At 37.3% G+C, this 19,008-nt stretch overlaps 2 protein-coding genes across 2 annotated transcripts in view; one reads left to right on the forward strand and one right to left on the reverse strand.

Moving 5' to 3' along the window:
- Positions 1 to 6,160, reverse strand: part of ATP6V1H (ATPase H+ transporting V1 subunit H) — a 128,829-nt gene extending 122,669 nt beyond the window's left edge. Inside the window, exons 1-2 of the mRNA XM_028517875.2 lie at positions 5,960 to 6,160; positions 4,441 to 4,588 (exon numbers count right to left, since the gene is read on the reverse strand). Of these exons, the coding sequence (XP_028373676.1) occupies positions 4,441 to 4,553 (113 nt within the window). The 5' untranslated portion in view covers positions 4,554 to 4,588; positions 5,960 to 6,160. The remainder of the gene's footprint in view (positions 1 to 4,440; positions 4,589 to 5,959) is intronic.
- Positions 6,161 to 6,262: 102 nt separating this feature from the next.
- Positions 6,263 to 17,498, forward strand: LOC114502108 (HIV Tat-specific factor 1-like). Its single transcript, XM_036031014.1, has 3 exons — positions 6,263 to 6,592; positions 10,384 to 13,567; positions 17,280 to 17,498. The coding sequence occupies exon 2, from the start codon at positions 10,439 to 10,441 to the stop codon at positions 12,584 to 12,586; it is 2,148 nt and encodes a 715-aa protein (XP_035886907.1). The 5' UTR covers positions 6,263 to 6,592; positions 10,384 to 10,438; the 3' UTR covers positions 12,587 to 13,567; positions 17,280 to 17,498.
- Positions 17,499 to 19,008: the final 1,510 nt, after the last annotated feature.

A 19,008-nucleotide genomic window follows, 5' to 3' on the forward strand; every position in this document is an offset into this window, starting at 1 on the left:
AGTTAAAAGTTTGTTGCCAGCCCTGGCTGGCGTAGCTCAGTGGATTGAGCGCGGGCTGTGAACCAAAGCATCGCAGATTCGATTCCCAGTCGGAGCACATGCCTGGGTTGCAGGCCAGGTCCCCAGTGGGGGCCATGTGAGAGGCAACCACACAATGATTCATATTCATTCTCTCTCTCTCCCTCTCTCTCTCCCTCCCTCTCTCCCTCCCTCCCTCCCTCTCTTTCTCTCTCTCTCTATCCCCCTTCCCCTCTCTAAAAATAAATAAATAAATAAAATCTTAAACAAAAAAAGTTTGTTCCCTTCCTGGCAGATAGAGCTCAATGGATTGGGTGCAGACTTGCAAACCGAAGGATCACTGGTTCGACTCCCAGTCAGGGCACATGCCTGGGTTGCAGGCCAGATTCCCAGTGCGAGGCATGTAAGAGACAAGGTTTCTTTCTCTCCCTCTCTTTCTCCTTCCCTTCCCCTCTCTCTAAAAATAAATAAAATCTTTTTAAAAAGTTTGTTTACTTATTAAACTTTAAACTCAAAATAAAGTACAATATTTTATGATTCTCATATCCTCAGAATTTAGTTTTACTAAATTCCAGTTTGGCTGAAATACAGCCACACCCATTCACTTATGTACTATCTAAGTAGATTATAAAGAAAACGTTCAATTATATATAAATAAATTTCTAAAACACTGCATTCTCATAACAACATAATTATGAGGGGTAAAACATTATTAGCCTTTGACACTGGGGAACTCTTCCACAGGTTCTTTCAGAATATAAGGGGATATAAGATTCACTGATAATTCATGTGTCCTGTCCAGCCTCTAAAAATCTGTAAGCTCTTTTAAGGGAGACACATTTCACGCCCACAACCAACAGCTTAACAGCAGGCACAGGATTAACATTTATGCCCAAACATAACAAAGCAAAAGGGTTTTACAAAGGAAATTCATGAGATGGACAACTGAATAAAGGGCAGAAATAGTAAAAACAGAGAATACAACTTATATAATATGGAGACCTTGAAACAGGAGGAACAGAAGAGAAAGCAATTAAAAATCACCATGTAACAAACAATGTTCCAAGTTCCAATGCTAAGCAACTTCTTCCAGTCAGCCAGTGCTTTATGATCAAAAACAATATTGTTCTATTTAGGTTATAAACAGAATCAGGTTTTATAAACACGAAACTCTTTGTTCTCTAGTCTGAATGCACTGTATACTAATATTAGGACAAAGAGCTCACAATCCTAATTTCAGATACAGATGAACAAAGAAAACATCAGAAAGTCCCTCCTCCTACTTCCCTGGAGTCAGTGGGTCCACAATAATTCATTCCCTTCGAGGAATCCAGAAGTCATCCTAGATTTTTTTCACCTTTGCACATCAAATCAATCACGAAGACATTCTCACATCTATCCAATTCTATCCATTCCAACAACCTAAATACTGCTATTGCCTCTCCCTAGTTCTAGGCTTGTATCCATCTATCCTCTACATTGTTGGTAGAACAATCCAAACGAAAGACAAATCTGATCATCTAACTCCCCACTTTACAAACTTCAATTGTTTCTATTACCTACAACAGTAACTTTAAAACTGTGCTTCTTGGGCCCAGAAACAAATCCCTACATACATGGTCACCTGATCTTTGAAAAGGGTGCCAAGAACACACAATGGTTAAAAGATAGTATCTTCAATATACCATTGTGGGCAAATTGGACAGCCACATGCAAAAGAATAAAATTGGACCCTAATCTTATCCTATACACAAAAATCAACTCAAAATAGATTAAAGAAAAATGTAAAACCTGAAACAGTAAAATCCCTAGAAGAAAACACAGGGGGAAAGCTTCTTGCCATTAGCTTGGGCAATGATTTCTTGGGTATGATACCAAAAGCATAGGCAACAAAGAAAAAATAAACACATGGAAGTGCATCAAACAGAAAAGCTCCTGAACAGCAAAAGAAAAAATGAACAAAATGAAAGGAAATTGTTTGGAATAGGAGAAAATATTTGCAAACCATGTATCTGATAAGGGGTAATATTAAAACTATATAAAAAACTCATACAACTCAATAACAAAACAAAAAAAACAAGCTGGTGAATAGGTACATGAAAATATGCTCAACATCACTAATCAGCAGGAAAATGCAAGTCAAAACTACAATGAGATACCACCTCACACCTGTTAGGATGGCTATTATCAAAAAAGAAATAATACCAAGTGTTTTCAAAGTTGTACAGAAAAAGGAAGAGTTGTGTACTGCTGATGAGAATATAAATTGATGCAGTCACTATGGAAAACAGTACGGAGGTTACTAAAAAATTAAAAATAAAATTACCATGTGATCCAGCAACCCTACTTCTAGGTATATATCCAAAGGAACTGAAATCAGGACCTCAAAGAGATATCTGCATTCCATGTACATGACAGCCTTCCTCACAATAGCCAAGGTATGAAAACAACCTACATGTCCATGGATGGATAAAAGGGTAAGGAGTATGTGGTATTTACATACAGTGAAATATTATCCAGTCTTTAAAAAAAAAGAATGAAATCCTGTCATTTCCCACAACATGAATGTACCTGGGAGACATTATGCTAAGTAAAATAAGCCAGACACAAAAGAACAAACACTACACGATCCTATTTATAAGGATAGTCTAAAATAGTAGACTGGCGGTTGCTGGGGGCTGGCAGGAGGGAGAAATAAGGAGGTATTAATCAAGGATACAAAGTTTCAGTTATATAAGTCCTACAGAGCTAATGTATGTCACAGTCCCTATAGTTAACAATATTGTATTGTATGCTTAAAAATTTGCTAACAGGGTAGATCTTATGTTAAGTGCTCTTATCACACAAAGTAAAGTAAAATAAAATAAAGGAGGTGAGAGGAAACTTTTGCAGACAATGGATATGCTTAAGGCATAGATTGTAGTGATAGTTTCATGAGTGTATACTTATCTTCAAACTCATCAAGTCATTGTATCTTAAATATGTACAGGTTTGTATATATCAATCACAACTCAATAAAGTGATTTCAAAACAATCCTGCTCCTTGGAACCCTAATAAGGATGGTGAATGATCTCAAAAGGAGGCTCTGAGATGTACAGTCCCACCTCCATTCAACAATCATTTTCATCTGTTTTACAGGCAGAGCTTCTTTACTGGACTTCATGTCAACCTTGGGTTTCACAGCTTAGTAATCACCTTGAAAAGCAATGACTGACAGAATCAAGTCCAAACTCCTTCCAGTGGTACACAGGACCTTCACAATTGGCTCCTGGCTGCCTCTCCAGCCTCATCTCTCCATTGCCTGCCTTTGAAACATGTATTATTCCCCAATCAGAATGCTGTTTTTAATTCCCTACCTTTGAACATCCCCTTCAGGAAAACTTCCTAGAGGTAGGATCAGCTGTTCTTTTTTTGTGCACTCATTATTCCCTGTGCACTTTTCTACTATTGCAGTTAACATGCTGAATTAAAATGAACTGTTTATACATCTGACTTCCCTAATAAATTATGAGTTTACCTTTCTGTAGCCACAAAGGCTGGGGATATACCTCAAACTTGGCAGGCAGTCAATAAACATCAGATAAGTGACATTAACAGAAATAAATGATTCATATTGTGTACACTGTATGTCCTTTTTACACCAAAGCAAACTATTAAGTATAAAACTAAAGATCCTTCTTTTTTCAAAATTTATATGCAAATCTGAATTTTCTTAATAACTCACCTTTATATCAAAATAGATATGAAATAAAGTCAATATGATAAAATACAGTCAAGAATAAATGAACATGTTACAGATAAATACAGAACACCAACATGCTAAATCTTAATATACACAAGAAGGAAGGGGAAAAAAACCGAAATTTATCAGGAGTATATTCAACATACTAATGCTTGTGTTCAACTTTAAATATATTATTGGCAGGGGAACCCTGTCATACATGTATCCCCATTTCACATTTACTTTAATGAGCCTCAGAGAAAAGATTTGTTTAAGATCACCAAACTAGTAGAAAGAACCACAAAGCAAATTCAAGTCTTGAACTCAAATACCTATGCCTTTTCCTAGTTGTTTGAGCTATTCTGCAACACAACCTGTCCCCACACTGATCACAAAGGCATACTGAGCTGGCATCAGGCCCTGCACATTATCCTCTTCCTCTCTCCATAGTCTATTAATGCTCATCCCATGGTTTCCCACTCACTAGAAATGCACAACTATGAGCAGCTCTGCCTCCTCAACAGAGCCACAAGCTGTTTCCACCCCACTATCTCCCTGTGACAGCTAATTATTCTAAGGAAGTATTTTCTTCCACATTTAGTAGTATTTTTCCAGTATTTCTCTCATAGAAGCATGACCATGAGAAAGTCTGATCCAAAAGCATATGATTACCCATGATTCACAGCAAATCAGTACTTACTGAAGATAGGACTGCCAGTTCACTTTGTTTGCACGGACTTCTGCAGCCTTGGCAGCAATAATGTTGGTTGGAACAGCAGCATCTACAGCACCCCGGATATCCATTTTGGTCATCTAAATTTTATAATCTTGAATATTTTCCAAAAGATCTTCAATTTTGATGTAAGGTAAAACCAGAATACCAGGTGTTATTATTTTTAAATAACCACTACAATTATAAAGAATAATATCATTATTATCACCTTAATCTCTCCAGGCATTCCACATAAATATTAAATATCCTAAATATTAGTATCATTATATTTCAAATCTTGCCGAACTACACATTGATCCATAAAAGTGTTCTCTATAGGTCTTTTCCAGGAAAGGTTTTTCTTAATCTCTGGCACAATATTGCAGTAAGATTTTTAAAGTAACCATTTAAGAAACTGACATCAGAAATCATGCTTAAATTAACAAGCATATAAAAATAGTAAAATAATGAAAATATTTTAACTATATACAATTGGGATCAACGTTCCTCTTCTGACAAAAAAATAAATAAATAAAAACCTGTATAGTACCAATGGGAGCAATTATTTTATTACATTTACTAAGCATTTTGAAGTGACATGAAAAGCCTGTAATTCTCTCTAAAATTACTCATTTGAATTAATATAACCAAAGTGGGAATGTAATTTCCCACTTTGGGAAAGAAGAAAAACTGTTGTAGAAGACAGTTTTTCAACCAAAGTTCATAGTATTTTCAAAATCAATTTTTGAATAATTTGGGGGGCAAATACCAATTACAATTTAGGAACCAACCATGGGAGTATAGTTTGACGACAAAAACCTACAATTATGAGCTTTTAAGTAATTCTCACACCTAAACGAACAGATAAAAGTTTAAGCCTGATTTTATCATGACAGTAAATATAGAGAGGTTCCTTTTCCTAAAATATAAACTCATGGTTACATAGCAACAAAAATTCTATTCCAGGATCCCAAAGACGTTTGTCAGTTTGGAACTTAATCTCTACATCTGAGGACTGCTGCCTAAACAAGCAAGAGCGAGGTGGACTGGCAGGGCCCAGGTAGAAACTGGCTTATTCCGGCTCGAGCTGCCACACTGGAAGCCAGAAGACTCAGCCCCAGTGGCCCCTCGGGGGAAAGCTGAAGGTGTCTCAGGGCAGTTAGCGAAGTCCCTGAACAACTCCAAGCTCTAGCAGGCCAGGGCCGCGGCCCAGTCCTTCGGAAAGCATACCTTTCGTGCGTTCTCCTCCACTCCCAGCCCGCCCCTCACGTTCTCTGCCCCTGCGGGGAAAGCTCGGCAGTTTCATAAACCCAGGGAAGGCCTGAAAGGAGAGAAACTGGAACCCGGAACCGGAGAAGGGCTGGAGGGGCCACAGCGGCAGGAAACCAGAACTCGTCAGGGAGGCCGGAAAAACCGCAGGGGTCGCCTCACTAGAGCAAGTGCCCCAGAGGAAAACAACCCGAAACAGTGCGGCCTTGCTTCACGAACCCCGGAGACCCCAACGCACCCAAGGCGGCAAAAAGGATGCGGAGGTCTGGGACGTCGGGGCCCACAGCAGGGCTAGGGCGCCAAGTCAGAACCTCTTCCGAAGGGTCCGGAGGCCTGAGCGGCGGCAGGAGACTCGGACGCCGAAAAGGGAAGAGATCCCACTACCTAGCAGACGTTGAGGCAGGCACTAGCAGACTAGGAACCGCAGTAGAATGACAGGAGCAGCGGTCACGTGACCAGAGGCACGTGATTACCCGGAAGGCGGAAGCTGGAAGGATCCAAAACTCCCGGCCAAGGGACGTTGACTTAGGAGGGGGTTACTACGATCCGGGGCCTGCGACCCAGCGAGTTAGAGACCCCTCACGCAGAAGTCTGGAGCACCAGCCCGGACTGACCTGTCCAGAGGGAGGGTAAAGCGGAACGGGCACGTGGGAGCCCAGCTGGCCGTCCCGATACCCGGTGGAAGCACCGAGCAGGCCGAAACTCGTTTGTTTAAACCGTCATTCTTTTGAAAAGTTAAATTTTCAACTGCGTCAAAATAGATTGACTTTCATTCGGATTTAACAGCTCAGTGAAGCAGGCGTTCTTATCTCCTTCATGACGTGGATCAGAAAAGTTATCTTGCCCTCCGGTTGCAGGTTTAACAAACAATGTATGTTCCAGGCAATATTTGCGATTTTACTTTTTTAAAAAAGTATATGTGCATATATATATATATATATATATATGTGTGTGTGTGTATATATATGTGTGTGTGTGTGTGTATATATATATATATATATATATATATATATATCGTGTTTAACTAAAATTCAAGTTTAACAGGGCACCCGGTACTTTAATTTGACAATCAGCTACCCTCTTTATGTACTACATACACTGCAGCTAGTGCTCAGGTGTATATAACAGCATATTTTTTGTTACGATAAGCACTGACAGAAATGTGTAAGTATAACTACAACATTTCTACTACAAATATTCAATTTAGGCCAAGGTTTAAAACAGTCAAAACCAATATTACACATTGATTATTAGTACCTATAATGATAACATATAATATTGCATTGTTTCTATTGCTGCTGTAACAAATTACTACAAATTTCCTGGCTTAAACCGACGCAAATCATCTTACATGGGTCTGCACTGGGCTGTTTGACAGGGCTGAGTTTTTTTTGGAGGCTCTGGAGGAGAATCTACGTCCTTGTCTTCTCCAGTTTTTAAAGGCTGTCTACATTCCTTGACTTATGACCTACTTCCTCCATCTTCAAAGTCAACAACGTGGCGTCTTTCTATGCACACAGCTGGGAAGGGTTCTCTGATTTAAGGGCTCATATGATTTAGACTGGCCCCACCTGGATAATCCTAGCAACTCTCCACTTCTCAAAGTTTTTCACTTTAATTAAATCTACAACCTTAGTTCCCTTTTGCCATGTAGGTTACCGTTTTTACAGGTTCCATAGGTTGGGACACAGGCCTGCCACAAATACAGAGGGAAATATAACCACTAATTTAACATAGTTAGTTGAGTAAAGACATCTATGTTAGCCCTGGCTGGGGTAGCTCAGTGGATTGAGCACGGGCTGCGAACCAAAGTGTCGCAGGTTCGATTCCCAGCCAGGGTACATGCCTGGGTTGCAGGCCATGACCCCCAGCAACCACACATTGATGTTTCTCTCTCTATCTCCCTCCCTTCCCTCTCTAAAAAAAATAAATAAATAAAATCTTTTAAAAAAAAAGACATCTATGTTATAGTCCTAAAGTAAAATTTTGAAAGAACTCTACCAAATATTGCAAAACATTGAGTTTTTGAAATGAGTTATAGACTCATAGATATTCCTTATATTGTTCTGTTTATTTGAATTTTTTCTTTTAATAAAATTGATGCTATGAGTTGAGTCCATTTATATGTGAAACTCTAGCCTAAATTAATGGACTTGCTTACCAAAAAATATTTGGAATTAGAATCAAATTGGAATGAGAATGAAAAGAGATTGTGGATACTAACCTTAATAGCTTAGTAAAATAACTCATTAGTAACAAATCTATTGGTCACAAAACTGTTCCTTTTAACTATAATATTTTAAACTTGGTACAAGTTTCATAGGTCCTAGGAGAGGGGACAGTACTCAGGGGTCTTTGAAACTGTGTGGGATTTGAGGGTTATTGCAATGACTAGGGGTAGAGTGCTGCTGGCATTTGGTGCCCAGGGACTAGGAATTGTAAATGTTGGGTATGGACACTACCACAGTACCAAACATAGACATTTTTCAGCTGCAAATGTCAGCACAGCTCCTGTGCAGAAAGTGGATGAATGACTGTTCATACCTGATTAATTTGTCATTCCAAATGTGAAGGCAGATTACATGCTGTAGTGGAACATGGCCTTAATACTACAGAATGATATCCCAATGGAGCATCCAAACAGAAAATTAAGTCCTGCTGAAAAAATATAAGTATCTACCCGAATGTTAAATGTGCACACTCCGTAACCAAATAATCAGACTTCCAGGAATCTCTACTGCAAAAATCAATGTACAAGGGTTTTTAATGCAATATTTTTATAATAGCAAAACAAAAATAGAAAACAACCTATATTTGTCATCTGAGGCTAGCATAACAAAATACCGTAGACCAGGTGGTAAACAATAGAAATTTATTTCTTGTAGCTCTGGAGGCTGGAAATCTGAAACCAAAGTGCTGACCATATCAGTTCATGGTGAGGGCTTTCTTCCTGGCTTGCTGATGGCCACCCTCTCCCTGTGTCACATGGTAGAGAGAAAGAAAATTCACAGGAGAACTCTGTCCTGTCTCTTCTTGTAAGGACACTAATTCTATTGGATCAGAACTCCACCCCTATGACTTCACTTAACCTTAATTACTTCTATAAAAGCCTCATCTCCCAATGCAGTTACAGTGGGCACTGGGGCTTCTTCATATGGATTTTGAGGGAACATAAACATTCAGTCCATAGCACAACCCAAATTTAGTCCATTAACACAGGAATGGAGAAAATAATATAATATCAGGCATTGAGGTATTATGCAACTGTTTAAAAAGAAATTATATAGAGCTTTGAGTTCTGAAGCAAGCTCGGATAACATGCACATAATATTTCTTTGCTTTAAATGGATGTTTATATGTGTGTATGTACATAACAAAATTCTATAATGACAAACACCAAAAAGCTTTTAAACAACAGGTAACTGAAGGGAGTGAGTTGTGATATGCTGACTTTTGATTCTTACTTTAAACACTTCTGTGTAATTGCATGCATTTTAATCAGCATGTATTACTTTTGACTGTAAAAATTGAAGACAGAATTCCCAAGTAAGGTCATGTGGGCACAAAATTTTCTTTGCAGGAGGGTTTTTTGTTTGTTTGTTTGTTTTTTACTAAATTTCAATGTTTTTAATAGATATAAGGATATTTAGGCTATCTATTTTTAAGTGAACTTTGATAGTTTACTTTTAAGGAATGTATCCATTTCAGCTAAATTTTCTAATTTACTATGATAAAGTTGTTCCTAATATTCTCTATTATTCATGTGATATCTATAGAATTAGTACTGAGGTTACCTTTCTCGTTGCTAATATAGTTACGTGCTGCTTAATGATATTTCTGTCAACAATGGAACATATGTACCACAGTTATCCCATAAGATTATAATGGAGCTGAAAAATTCCCACCACCTAGTAATGTCATAGCCATCATAATGTCATAGCATAACACATCACTCAGGTGTTTGGGTTGATATTGGTGTAAACAAACCTACTGTGTTGCCAATCATATAAAAGTATAGCTATACCATCTAGATTTGTGTAATTAAACTTTCTGATGTTCACACTATGACAAAATCACCTAAGGAACATTTCTCAGAACATATCCCCATTGTTACATGGTACATGACTGTGTTGGTAATTAGTAGTGTGTTCTCTCTTTTTCTGATCCATTTGGCTACAGGTTTATTAATTTTCTTGATCTCAAGGAACCAGCTTTCCATTTCAATGATTTTTTTTCTCCATTTGATTTGTTTTCTATCTCATTAATTTTCATACTGATCTTTACTATTTTCTTTATAACACTTTATAAAACCCAGAATACATTGTTATTATTTTTGCTTAAACAGTCTTTTAATGAGAATTAAGTAATGTAGGCTCATAGTTATCATTTCCAGTGTTGTTTATTCCTTTGTGTATAGCCAGATTTGGAGATTTGGTTATCATTTTCCTTCTACGTGAAGGACTTCACTTAACATTTCTCGTGGTTCAGATCTGCTGGTAAGAAAATCACTTTAATTAATTCTACATGACATGAATATAAAGTGTGATAATCCTCAGACTTAAGTTTGGGTATGAATTTAGCATAAATTTCTAGCCACAAAGCTGACTGGTACTGAAATGATGTTTTAAGAAATGTAAATATATTTTCTCTGTTCTTCTCTAGCTTCATCTCAGACTCTCAGCTCACCTGGACTGTGCCCCTGGGCTAAGTTGGCAACATGAATGGCAACAACGTGGGTGGAAATGATGACTTTGATGAGCAGTTGCAAATGCAAGAATTGTACAGGGACACCAAGGACAGAGACACCCAGAAAGATCCCAGTAGAGAAACTGATGCTTTTGGGCAGCAACCATATGATACCCCCTATGAGTGGGACTTGGAGAAGAAGGCTTGGTTCCCCAAGATCACTGAAGATTTCATTGCTACATATCAAGCCAATTATGGCTTTTCTAATGATGGTGCATATAGCTCTACTGCAAATGTACAAGATGTTAGTGTTAGGCCTGCAGAGAAACCTCCACAAAGAAAAATCCCTGAACCCACTGACTCCCAAAAGAGGGGAGAAAAGAGAAAGGCTGAATCAGGATGGTTTCATGTTGAAGAAGACAGAAATACAAATGTATATGTGTCTGGTTTGCCTCCAGATATTACAGTAGATGAATTTATACAGCTCATGTCCAAGTTTGGCATTATTATGAGAGATTCTCAAACAGAAGAATTTAAGGTCAAGCTTTACAAAGATAATCAAGGAAATCTTAAAGGAGATGGGCTTTGCTGTTATTTGAAGAGGGAATCTGTGGATCTTGCACTGAAACTTTTGGATGAAGATGAAATTAGAGGCTACAAATTACATGTTGAGGTAGCAAAGTTTCAACTGAAGGGGGAATACGATGCCTCTAAGAAGAAGAAGAAGTGTAAGGACTACAAGAAAAAGCTGTTTCTGCAACAAAAACAGTTGGATTGGAGACCTGAGAGAAGAGATGGGCCAACCCGAATGCGCCACGAGCGAGTTGTCATCATAAAAAATATGTTTCATCCTACGGATTTTGAGGATGACCCATTGGTGCTGAATGAGATCAGAGAAGATCTTCAAGTAGAGTGTTCAAAGTTTGGACAAATTAGGAAGCTCCTTCTCTTTGATAGACACCCAGATGGTGTGGCTTCTGTGTCCTTCAGGGATCCAGAGGAAGCTGATTATTGTATCCAAACTCTCAATGGACGGTGGTTTGGCGGCCGTCAAATCACTGCCCAAGTGTGGGATGGAAGTACAGATTATCAGGTGGAAGAGTCCACAAGAGAAAGGGAGAAAAGGCTGAAAGGATGGGAGGCTTTCCTCAATGCTCCTGATGCCAATAAAGGTCTTTGGTGTTCAAATTCCATCTGTATTTCAGAAAGGGCAGAGCCTTCTAGAGCAAGGCATTTTTTAGAGCACCCTAGCACATCTAAAAGGAATGCTCGAAAAGCTGCAACTGAAATGGAATTTGAAGAACCTATAGATGAAAAGAAGTTTGAAAAAACAGAAGATGGGGGAGAATCTGAAGAAGATGCCAAAGAGAGTGGCCCCCAAAAGGAGGCTGAAGAAGGCTGCCCCAAAAGAGAGTGTGAAGACTACCTTGAAAGAGAGTCTCGACAAGGCAGTCCCAAAAAAGAGTTTGAAGAGAGTAGTCCTAAAAAAGAGTCTAAAGTGAATTGCCCTGGAAGAGAATCCAAAAAGAGGCAATACAAAAATGATTTTGAAGAGAATGCCCTCGAAAAGGAATCTGTAGATCATACCAACAAGGAGTATGAAGAAGAGAATGGCCCCCAAAAGGTGTCCGAAGAAGATGAGTTGGAAAAAGAATCTGAAGAAGACTGCTCTGAAAAGCTGTTTAAAGATGGCTGTGAAAAAAAATTTGAAAAAAATGACCTCAAAAAAAAGTTTAATGAGAGCGAGTCTGGCAAGGAGTTTAATGAAAATGTTCTTGGAAAAGAGTTAGAAGAAAATGACTCTGAAAAATCAGAATTTGAAAATGAAAACTCTGAAAAGGTGTTTGATAAAGGTTCTGAGAGAGAGTTTAATGAAGAATCAGATAAAAAGAAAGGAGAGGAAGATAAATATAAAAAAGTTTGTGATGATGAGTCTGATAAAAAAGAGGATGAAGAAAATGCATGTGAAAGAAGTCTTGAAGATGCTGATGTAAAGGAGGAAGATGATGCAGATGAAAAGATATTTGAATATTCAGATGAAAAAGATGAAGTAGATGCAAAAGAGGATGAAGAAGCTAAAGATGTAAACATGTTCAAAGATGACAATTCTAATGAGAAGTTGTTTGAGAATTCTGGCAAGAAAGGGACTGTGAATGGTTTGGGAACATTTGGGAAGTAGGAGCCTTGCATAGGTAGCAGATTTATTCTCAGTAGCACTGATGATGATGATGATGTTTAATCCCTTAAATTTGCTTTTGAGAGAATTTCCTCCATCTGCATTTTGCCAATGCTCCAGAGAAAGTACTAGTAGTGTTACATGAGCATGTGCATAGCGGGAAGATACCATCAGATTAATGCATTGATGTTTCATTGTTATGTGTATTTAGTGATTTTACTTAATAGTATAATGCAAGTAAACTGGATACTCGTCCTTTGTCAGATTAGTAAAATGCATGCAGAATGTTTTTTAAAGTATTCTGATTGAAGTTTGTGATATTAAAAAATGAAAATAAGTTGTTAATATGCAAAAGAAAAAGAAACCTAAATAAATTGGACAGACCATCTGCCCCTCAACAGCATAGCCCAAGGTTGCCAAGTACTATTCCCTACCACACACTGCTAGTACGGAATTCTGCCAAGCAATCTATTTTCTTTATCATTATATAAATAAGCAATATATCATTTAAATAATTTCAGTTTTGGTTTAGGATTAAATTTTAATTGGGAATACACTGTTACCTGTAGGGGGCAGTCATAATATACCTAAACATTCAAAATAGGAGAACCTGCCTGAAATAGAACACTAAAGATCTGTGGATAAACTGCCATCCACAAAAGGTAATCCTTTTGCTTGGATTAGTGTCACTTTCCAGGAAGGTCCCCAGGGGACTGAGAGACCGTTCACCAGTCAGCCAAATGAAGAGAAATAGAGTGAACCTTGGGCTGGGGTTGTTAAACTCAGGCTATAGGACTCATTTGGAACCATTATTGTAAAAACATGCCCAGGCTTTCCCAAGACAATCAAGAGTGCCTCCAGAAACATTTCTCCAGCCCATCCATGTGGACGCAATGTCTGCCTCTGCCTAGGGCTGAGGGATATAATGCAAACATTCACCAAACCACGAGAAAAGAGAAAAACAAAGCTGTGTGTGATATCAAGGTAAGACTAGCTTCTCAATCCTTGGTCCTTTCTTGACAAGGAAAGGGTTTATCCAGAGAGAATATAAAACCATAAGCAAGCTTCAGTGCCATTGCTCACTTTATCTTATTGATGTTATATCAAAATTGTTTTCAAATCAACCCCAAGAAACACTAGAATCTGGATGATAATTACCTGATCTGTCCAGCTTTCTCCAATCTAAACAACTTCCCTTTACCAAAACAAATGACTATTTGTTTTGTTTGTTTCATAAGATAATGTTTTAAAAAGCAGAAGACTGACAAATTTTTGCAACTAGTACTATTAACCATTGAATGTTTTTCTCTGATATAAAGATTATAACCTACATAGTAGTGAAAGAAAAATTATAGGCTATTTTTACAAAACTTTCTAGAGAAAAAAATAATATACTAATGAAGGAACATAAGAACATTAAGGAGCAAAGGGATGTTTTCCCTAAAATCATAGTCTCCTAAAGTGAATTTCCTAAGCATAAATTTCTACTACTAGTTCACATTTCCGCAAAGAGAGACAGTTTTCCCACTTAGTGATGTCTTTGCATAAAGTACAGTTTAAATCTATAAATCCTCTTAACTATTAATAGAATATCTCTTAAAAGGTTATTTGGTGTGCTGGGGGGTGGACATGTGTTAATGTCTACCAAATAATAAGCATAGTTCAGAATTAAATGCTGCAAAAGCATTCGATAGCAAACCTGTCCAAATACTTTAACACAAAAAAATGTATCTGTCCCTGTGCTATGGCTCATATCCCGATAAAAGTCATTTATTTGCAAACTGTATTTAATCCTCTGGATCTACCCTCTCTCCCAATGTTATTTTAATTTTCATAGGAAGAATAAAATTGTTTTATAATCATGAGGAAGACTTTTCTGTAGAAATGTACTGACCTGTGTTTTTGAGCTTTCAGACATTTGTGAACAAATAACACATGAATCTCCACACCCCCTGTCAGGCCTAAGCACGAGGCCTTTGGGAAACTAGAATGAAATGGGATGTCATGGCCAGAAATCCTTAATTAATGGACATTTGGATGTAAGCAAAATATGCAAAGAACATTTCTAAATAGTAGAATTTGGAGGCTAGTCTGAGAAAACAGTAACAATGACATACATATGTTGTGAGTGTGTGCTTGTGTATTTATAAAATATATGCACACATATAAGTTCAAAGATCTGTCTTGAGGGATATGCTTAAATTGAATCATAGGCAAATGGATTGGGAAAATATTTAAGAATCAGCAGTATGCCTTCCCACAGCATCCTAGAACCAACTACTGCTGGCACTGGGCAATACAAGCTGCCATCCTGACCTCATTAACAGGTTCCAGCCTGTAGAGCATCAGGTGCAAACAGTCAGGGGTGATCCAATTAGGATGTTACTGGCTTCTCCACTCAGTTTTGTCTTCTAAAAAATCTTCTAACGTTGTAACTGAGTACAGATACACATATAGGTGAGCATGTCTCTCTTGTAGCAAATATAAACCTGGCAGAACTCCTTTGATTCTACAAATATCATTGGGTCCTTATTATCTGCAATCTTGGCCTAGGTTTTGAAAAAGAGAGAGATGTGCTCCTCCCTCTCTACAGGCTTATAATATATTGGGAAAGACAAACATTGACATTATCATCATATCCTGTTATATTATCGGCATGACTCATGTAAATAATTGAAGATATCTATGTAATTACACTCTTTCAATCAGTAAGGCAATAAGAAATGAGGGATGAAATATCAATATAAAGTAAAATAACTGAAAAAGACCCAATAAAAGAGTAAAAGAGGTTAAAATTTAGGGTGGACATGAAATAATACCTAGGAATATAGAGAAGTAGCCAGGGAGAACATGGGCTAAAATGTGTCTAGATATCCAGACCCCAGTGATAAAGCCCTCCAAAAATCTTCAACCTAAGCCTAACACCTAATACAAAAATTAAATTAAAATAGGTCACAAACTTAGCACAATGATATGTAAAACTGTAAACATTTTAGGAAAAAATGGTACAAAATCTCTGTGTCCTAAGGCAGGACAGGGTTTTCAGACATCAAAAGCAAAATCTACAATAATGATAAATTGCAGTCATCAAAAATAAAAACTTTTGTTCTGCCAAGGACCCTAACTAAAAGGGTGAAAAGACAAGATACAAACTTCAAGATAATATTGACAAACCCCATATATAACAAAGGATTTATATCCAGAATATATAAAGAACACTCAAAACTCAAGAGTAAGCAACAACCCAACTAAGAAGATAGGCAAAAGATATAAACAGACATTCCCTCAAAGAACATATCTAGATGATAAATAAACACATGAAAAGGTAATCAACACCATTAGCCACTAGGGAAATGCAAATTAAAGCCACAATGAAATATTAGTACATTCACTACATACCTATCAGAATGGCTAAAATGAAAAATGGTGACAAAAACAAATGCTGGCAAGAATGTATAGAAAGTATGCAAATGGTACAGCCATCCTAGAGATAATTTGGTAGTTTCTTATGAAACTAAACCTACAACAATCATATGGCCCAGCAATTTCACTATTGGACATTTTATCCCAGAGAAATGAAAACCTACATTCACATAAACTCTGTGTGCTAATGTTTATACCAGCTTTATCCATAGTAGCCAAAAATGAGAAACAACCCAAAAGCCCCTGAAGAGATGAATGATGAAACAAACTGTGATATATATCCATGCTATGGAATAATGTGGAGCAACTAAAAGGAATGAAGTAGTGATATCTATCTCTTAGATATATCTCAAGGGAATGATGTATAGTGAGAAAAAAAGCTTATCCCAAAAGGTCACATACTGTATAATTCTATTTATATAATATCCTTGAAATGAAACTATAGAGGTGGAGAACAGATTAGTGGTTGCCAAAGATTAGGTGGTGGATACAGCCACAAAGGTGTTAGCATGAGTCTTCTTTATCTTGATCTCAACAGTGGTTACACAAACCTACATACTTGATATAATGTCATAGGACCATACACATAAACACACAGAGAAATGAATATATGTAAAGCTTATAAAATCTGAATAAGTTCTTTGAATTATTTCAATATCCATCCTGCTTTTGATAATTATCCTAGACTTCTGAAGTTTCCACTGGGGAAAACAGTGGAGAGTGTGTGGGATCACCCAATAGATCTTTTTGGAACTTCCTGAGAATCTATAATTATTCCAAAACAAAAAGTTAAAAATGCAAACCTCCAAATGCTGGTTAGACTAATAATACCAATACAACAATTGCCTACATTTATTGTTGTGGTTCTTAAGGTTGTTCTTTCATTGGGATCCTTAGCTAATTTCATTAGTTCAGTGATTTGATGCCACTAGACCTGTTTTAGAGATGAGAAAACAAGTTTGAAAATATTGTTGATTACATGTATGAAGTAGGATGAGTGATTTCAACCTAGGTTTTTCTGACATTGATTTTATTACTAATTCAGTAGCTTCTGATAGTGATTTAGAAAGTGAGCTATAATTTCAAAGGCTTAAAGCCAGCCTTCTTCATAGTGTTTTCTCTGTGGATTCTGCCCAAAGTACCCCAACAAGGGCCATCCATTTACTGCAAAATAAATTAGTACCCAGATACACATCTGCATGTACACATTCACACACTTGTCTTCATTGGAAAATTTTTTTTCTTCAAAAGACTTTTGCTTCCTTTCATTCAGGGAAGGGAGTGCAAGTAGAAGGCAGGAAACACCCTGGACCAGTCACTCTTCCTAAGTGATATACATGAGAAAAAGAGAAAGCTTTACAGCATGCTGGCAAGAAGTCAAATATCTACCTACATATCTATTGATCGATTAATTGACTGATATAGATATATATGTATATGTATGTGTGCATTATTTCTCAGTAATAAAAGTGGTCTGAGCTTGGACATGAAAGTTGTATCCACAACACTATTTTTCATATCACTCCAATGTCAATGCCCTTCTAAGAGTGCAGACTTCTAAGTGTTTTCTGTTCCAGATGTGTGATCCCTTGAGCAGTTGATCAAACCACTTGTTTTGAGACCTCATACACTGAAATGAGAAAAAGAAATGTGAAGGCCCCAAAGGGTAACTACAAAAACAATGGAGCTTTTTGTGACCAAAAGGACACAGAAAAACAGAAAGGAAAAATATATTAGAAAGAGATGTTAATGCATTTAGAAGACAAAATTTTCTGTCCAGCTTCCATTTGTGAAAGAGTTAGTTCACTGAGAAGGATAAAGTTTGTTCTTATCCTTCTGAAGGCCCTCTGGAAAAAAATTATGTAATAGTTTAACACTTCAAATGTTCACAAACTCCTTTAAGGAAAGGCTTCTTTGGAAAACTATCATGGTTACATCTTCCATAGCTCGTTAGCAAGTGCATATTAACTGGCAGTCCTTTAGAATATGAAGCAAAGGGAATATGGCTCAACAGGCTCCAGCCTTAAGGGCTTTGAGCTCTCAATGAGACATATATACACTGTCTTCTCTTTTGATGGGGACCATAAAGAAGCCCATCGGTGTAGTCATTGGAAAGACAAAAACAATTCTTCAGTTACCAAGCCTCTAGCTCACAGAACCCACAATAATCTGTGTGACATTAAGAGTAAAACAAAAATAAAGTCAAGTAGTATTTCAGCTTGTCATAAAATGTATTATTATCCCAGAGATTTGGACTCTCTTTTAACTTGATGACGCATTTACGATACCAGTTAATTACACTGACTTTCAAAGTAATAAATGAAATGGTGATCAACTTAAGAGTGAATGGCAAAAAGCAACTGCCAAAATACCTCATGCAATTTTCAAGAAATTTAAGAAGTAAAATATGTTTTTATGAATAACAAAATAATGTTTCATCTTGACCGACAAAAACACCAGATACTGAAATTAATGTAGGTAGCCCAACTCAAAAAACTCACCTATCTCAGTCAGCTTACTTATTAACAAATAAACCCCTAGAATATCAGTGGCTTAACAAATCAAAGTATACTTTTCAATCATGCCATAGTTTGATGTATAGCAGGCTGTTCTTCAGGACTAGGGTTGCTTCCGTCTGTGGCTCTGCCGTGTGGGGGATCCAAGGTTGCTCTGGAAGCATACTCAGGAAAGGGATAGCGGGAAAGGGGAACTGGGAGCTCAATTCTCTCAGCAGGAGGTAAATCCCATTGCTCACATTTTTTGACCAGAGCCAGGAGCATAGCCAATGTAATCACAAAGGAGGCTAGAAAATACAGAGAAGACCAAGGTACTGATAAGAACTTATAGTTCCCACCACACCATCCAGTCAGTTCTCATCTCTAATTGCTAATAGAAAATTCAGGTGACTACCCCCTCCAAAAAAAAGAAAGAAAAAGAAGCATCCTATATATATTAGAAAAGAATATATTTTTAAAGGTATGCATATATATGTACACACAAAG

Source organism: Phyllostomus discolor, chromosome 7 (assembly GCF_004126475.2).
Source record: "Phyllostomus discolor isolate MPI-MPIP mPhyDis1 chromosome 7, mPhyDis1.pri.v3, whole genome shotgun sequence".
In the NCBI taxonomy this organism is placed as follows: domain Eukaryota; kingdom Metazoa; phylum Chordata; class Mammalia; order Chiroptera; family Phyllostomidae; genus Phyllostomus; species Phyllostomus discolor.